At 45.1% G+C, this 3885-nt stretch overlaps 1 protein-coding gene across 2 annotated transcripts in view; it reads left to right on the top strand.

Moving 5' to 3' along the window:
• The first annotated feature begins 65 nt into the window (after positions 1-65).
• Positions 66-3885, top strand: part of Ehmt1 (euchromatic histone-lysine N-methyltransferase 1) — a 151114-nt gene continuing 147294 nt past the window's right edge. For both annotated transcript variants that reach the window (XM_005408627.2, XM_005408628.2), the window contains exon 1: positions 66-498. In XM_005408627.2, the coding sequence (XP_005408684.1) occupies positions 481-498 (18 nt within the window). In that variant the 5' untranslated portion in view covers positions 66-480. The remainder of the gene's footprint in view (positions 499-3885) is intronic.

A 3885-nucleotide genomic window follows, 5' to 3' on the forward strand; every position in this document is an offset into this window, starting at 1 on the left:
GCCGGCCAGCGCGGCGCCGCCGAGTCGAGGCTGGCCCGCGCCGGCGGGCCGCACCGTGACCTTTCGCTCCTGGAGAGCGTGGCACCATCTTTACGGAAAAGTTGGCCGGCCCGGCGCGCTCCCCGCGGACAAAGCCGGGAGCCCCTCGCGGGGACTCGCGGGACGCAAGTTTGCCCCGGACGCGCGCGGCGCGGGCCGGACGGCGAGTTGGCGTTCTTTTGTTCGGGGTGGCGGCCTTCCTCGCTCGTGGCGGGGTGGTTTGCGTTCTGCTTGCGGCGCGAGCGAGAGCCGGCTTTGCGGCGGGACGCGCGGGCGCCGCGGCCGGGGAGGCAGCGTGCTCTCTGGGCGAAGGAAGCGCCGGCGTGGAGGAAAGTGCTCGCCCGCAGCTTTTCTTTGAAATTAGCCACGGGAGTAGTAGCTGTTGGGACTTCCAGACCTCAGAAAGCGAAGGTGGCGTGAGCGGCTGATGCACAAGGCTTGATGAAATGTTTACACCGGGTAACGCATAGCTGTTGCTTTTCTTTACTATTCTTGCCTTTTGGGAGGTGTTGATGTGAGTGGACTGGGTTGGTGTGAGAGTCTTCAGACTGAACGCAGGAAGTATGCGTTGCGCACCAGCAAGGCTCAAGGACCGAGTTCGGAACTGGAAACACACATTAGAGCATTCCAAGTAACTTCCAGGCTTACAAGTGAGGTGTGTAGGGATTAATGATACAATTTATTGAGCATCTGCTGTGTCTCAGGGACTGTGCAAGCCTTTAGAAGAGTTGCCTCGTACTTCCAAATAGTACTGCAGCAAATACTATTATTTCCTATTTAGTATATGAGGAAAGTAAGACTTGGTAGGAGTTAAATGACTGCCTGATGAGTTGTAGGCCTAGCACTTGTTCAGAGTCTGGCACATGGTAAGTGTTTAATAAATGGAGCAATGAGTGGTCTCTGATGTCTCACTGGTTGCTTAATAGATGGTTTGACGGCCAGTGATAATGATAATGATAATAACATGAAATGTTATTGAGCCCTTATTTGGGCTGTACTATAACACATTGAGTGAATTTACTCACGAAAACCTAATGGCAATCTTTAGATTCTGTTATGTCCCCATTTGCAGATGAGAAAACAGGGACGGTGAGGTGAACATGCTAAAGAACCAATACTTGATAAACCCGTATTATATCTGTGGTGGTCATTTAAAGTTAATAAACTCTTTTTAGATTTCTGACTGTAGGTGTTTGTCAGAGAGTTGCGTGATAGGGGGTCACTTCTACAGTGCCAACATTGCTGCCTCTGGAGGTGGGTAACGCTGGCATCATTGTTGCTAGAGTCTGGGAAATTGTTACTGTGTGAGGGTTCACCAATTGCCAAATTGATTAGCCAAGCTGACACCTGAAACTTATGTAACTGCATGTTTTTTTTTCTTACTGGCCTGCAGATCGTCCACACATTTTCACACTAAAAAGCGCAACTAAGGTAGTGGAGTACATCTCCCCTATCCTCCAATTTATAGGTTAGAAAGTGGCAGCGTCTCTCCTGGGACCTAAATAGATATCCACGATCATTGACCAAAGAGTTGGTCAAGAGTACTTTCCCAGCAAAACGTCATCTTTCAGCAGGTGTGTCTTTCCAGTCAAATTCTGTGCTTGTCTAGCAGGTGGTTAGGTGGCTACTATGTGTCTCTTCCTTTAATCTTATTTGATTTTTAAAATAATAATTCACATTTCACAGTTTTAAAAAGTCAGTGCTACAAGACATCTTAAAAAGCTCTTTTAGGCCAGGCGTGGTGATGCATGCTTGTAATCCCAGCACTTGGAGGCTGAGGCAGGAGAATTATTGCAAGTCGGAGGCCAGCCAGAACTGCATAGCAAGACCCTGTCTCAAAAAGACAAAAATAAAAAGCTTGCTCTTTCTGCCCTTCTAGAGAAGCCAAAGGGACTGGAATTCTTGTGTTTACTTAATGTTCTAAATAAATATTTATGTTGTCTTTATTTACCAATTTTAGGGATTATCTATGGATTTCCACTGAGAGTAGATGAATTTTTTTTCTGGTACTGGGGATTAAACCCAGGGCTTTTGCACGGAGCTGCAGCCACAGCCCTGTTTTATTTGTTATTTTGAGACATGGTCTTGCGAGGTTGCCCAGGCTGGATTTTGATCCTCCTGCCTCAGCCTTCCAGGGTGCTGGGATGACAGGGATCTACCATATCCAACTGGTAGATGATGATTTTAATTCTCGTTCTTTTTCTTATATTCACCCTGACCCAGTTAGAATGGACGTTCCTTTACCTGGGTGCATAGCATTGTTCTGGGATTCTCCCTACCATCCCTACAACTCAGATTCTCTCTGTCTGTACATCCATCCTCCCTCATGGTGCACCATGTTCTCTAGTAGCTTTCCAAGAGAGGAGCTGGGTGTTTTGAGTAGGCATGGAATTAATTCCTGGTTGGAAGTAATTTTTTTTTTTTTTTTTTTTGAAACAGTCTTGCTATGTAGTTTGGGCTGGCCTTGAACTCACTATGTAGCCCAGGCTGACCTAAAACTTGCAGCAATCCTCCTGCTTCAGCCTCCCAAGTGCTGGGATCATAGGTGTGTGTCATCCTGCTTGGCTTGGTTGGAAGTAATTTTGAATGATTTTTACCCCAGTGGTGGGGATTGAACTCAGGGTGTCCAGCATGTTAGGTAAGCTCTCTACCACTGAGTTGTGTTTCCAGTCATTGTAAGTCATTTAAAAGTCCTGGCCCCGGTATATTTCATTGCTGGTGTTGAGAAGTCCAGTTTAATTCTTAACACTGTGTTATTTCTCCATCAAACTTTCAGGATCATTGTATTCTTGATTTCCTTCCTTAACAGTTCTTGATGTGCTTAGTGCTACCCTTTATGAAAAAAAGGCTGGCATTGAACTCACAGTGATCCTCTTGCCTCAAGCCTCCCAATGCTGGGATTACAGGCATGCGCCACCACACTTGGCTCTTAAAATGTTTTTTTTATCCTTGTCATGTCTTGGTCTTCTTATTCTAGTTTTGGAAGCATTTTTGATTATTTCCCGTTGCTTTTTTTTTTGGCTGAATTTTGTATTTTTATGTTTATTCCCATGCTTTGGTCCTTTTTTAGTACATCATGTTCTTGTTTTATGTATATAGTGTCTTTTAATTACCAATAAATTTAAAAAAATTACAGTTATTGGAAAGTTATGCAGTCTTTCTTTTAGTTATGAAGTCTTTTTTTTTTTTTTTTTTTTGGTCTTTTTGAGACAGGGTTTTGCTATGCAGTTCAGGTTGGCCTTGAGCTTACTTTGGAGCCCAGGCTGGTCTTGAACTTGCAACGATCCTCCTGTCTCAGCCTCCCAAGTGCTCGGATTGCAGGTGTGCACTACCACACCAGTTTATGAAGTCGTTTTAAAATTTATTTTGTATTCTGCGTTTTTTGTTTCCTTTGCATTCTTTGTTGCTTTGCTTTTTTCTTGTTTTTGTTTTTGTTGCAGCACTGGGGATTAAACCCAGGGCCTCATGTATGCTGTGCAAGAAGTCTACCACTGAGGTAAATCCCCAGCTGTTTTTATTTTATTTAGAGACAGGGTCTTGCCACCTTGAAGGTCTAGCTGGCCTGGAACATGCACTCTTCATTTCTTAGCCTTCTGAGTATCTGGGATTACAGGCATCTGCCACCATGACTGGCTCTTTTGGACTTTCTTTGGCTACGTAGTTAATTACTTTTAAGAATAAAGTGCTAGGCCAGGTATGGTAGCTCAGGCCTGTAATCCCAGCACCTGAAAGGCTGGGATGCTGAGGCAGGAGGATTGCTGTGAGTTTGAGACCAGCTTGAACTACAGAGTGAGTTCAAGGCCAGCCTGAACTGCGTAGTGAAACCCTGTCTCAAAAAGACAGGAC

Source organism: Chinchilla lanigera, unplaced genomic scaffold, assembly GCF_000276665.1.
Source record: "Chinchilla lanigera isolate Chin_1 unplaced genomic scaffold, ChiLan1.0 scaffold00112, whole genome shotgun sequence".
In the NCBI taxonomy this organism is placed as follows: Eukaryota; Metazoa; Chordata; class Mammalia; order Rodentia; family Chinchillidae; genus Chinchilla; species Chinchilla lanigera.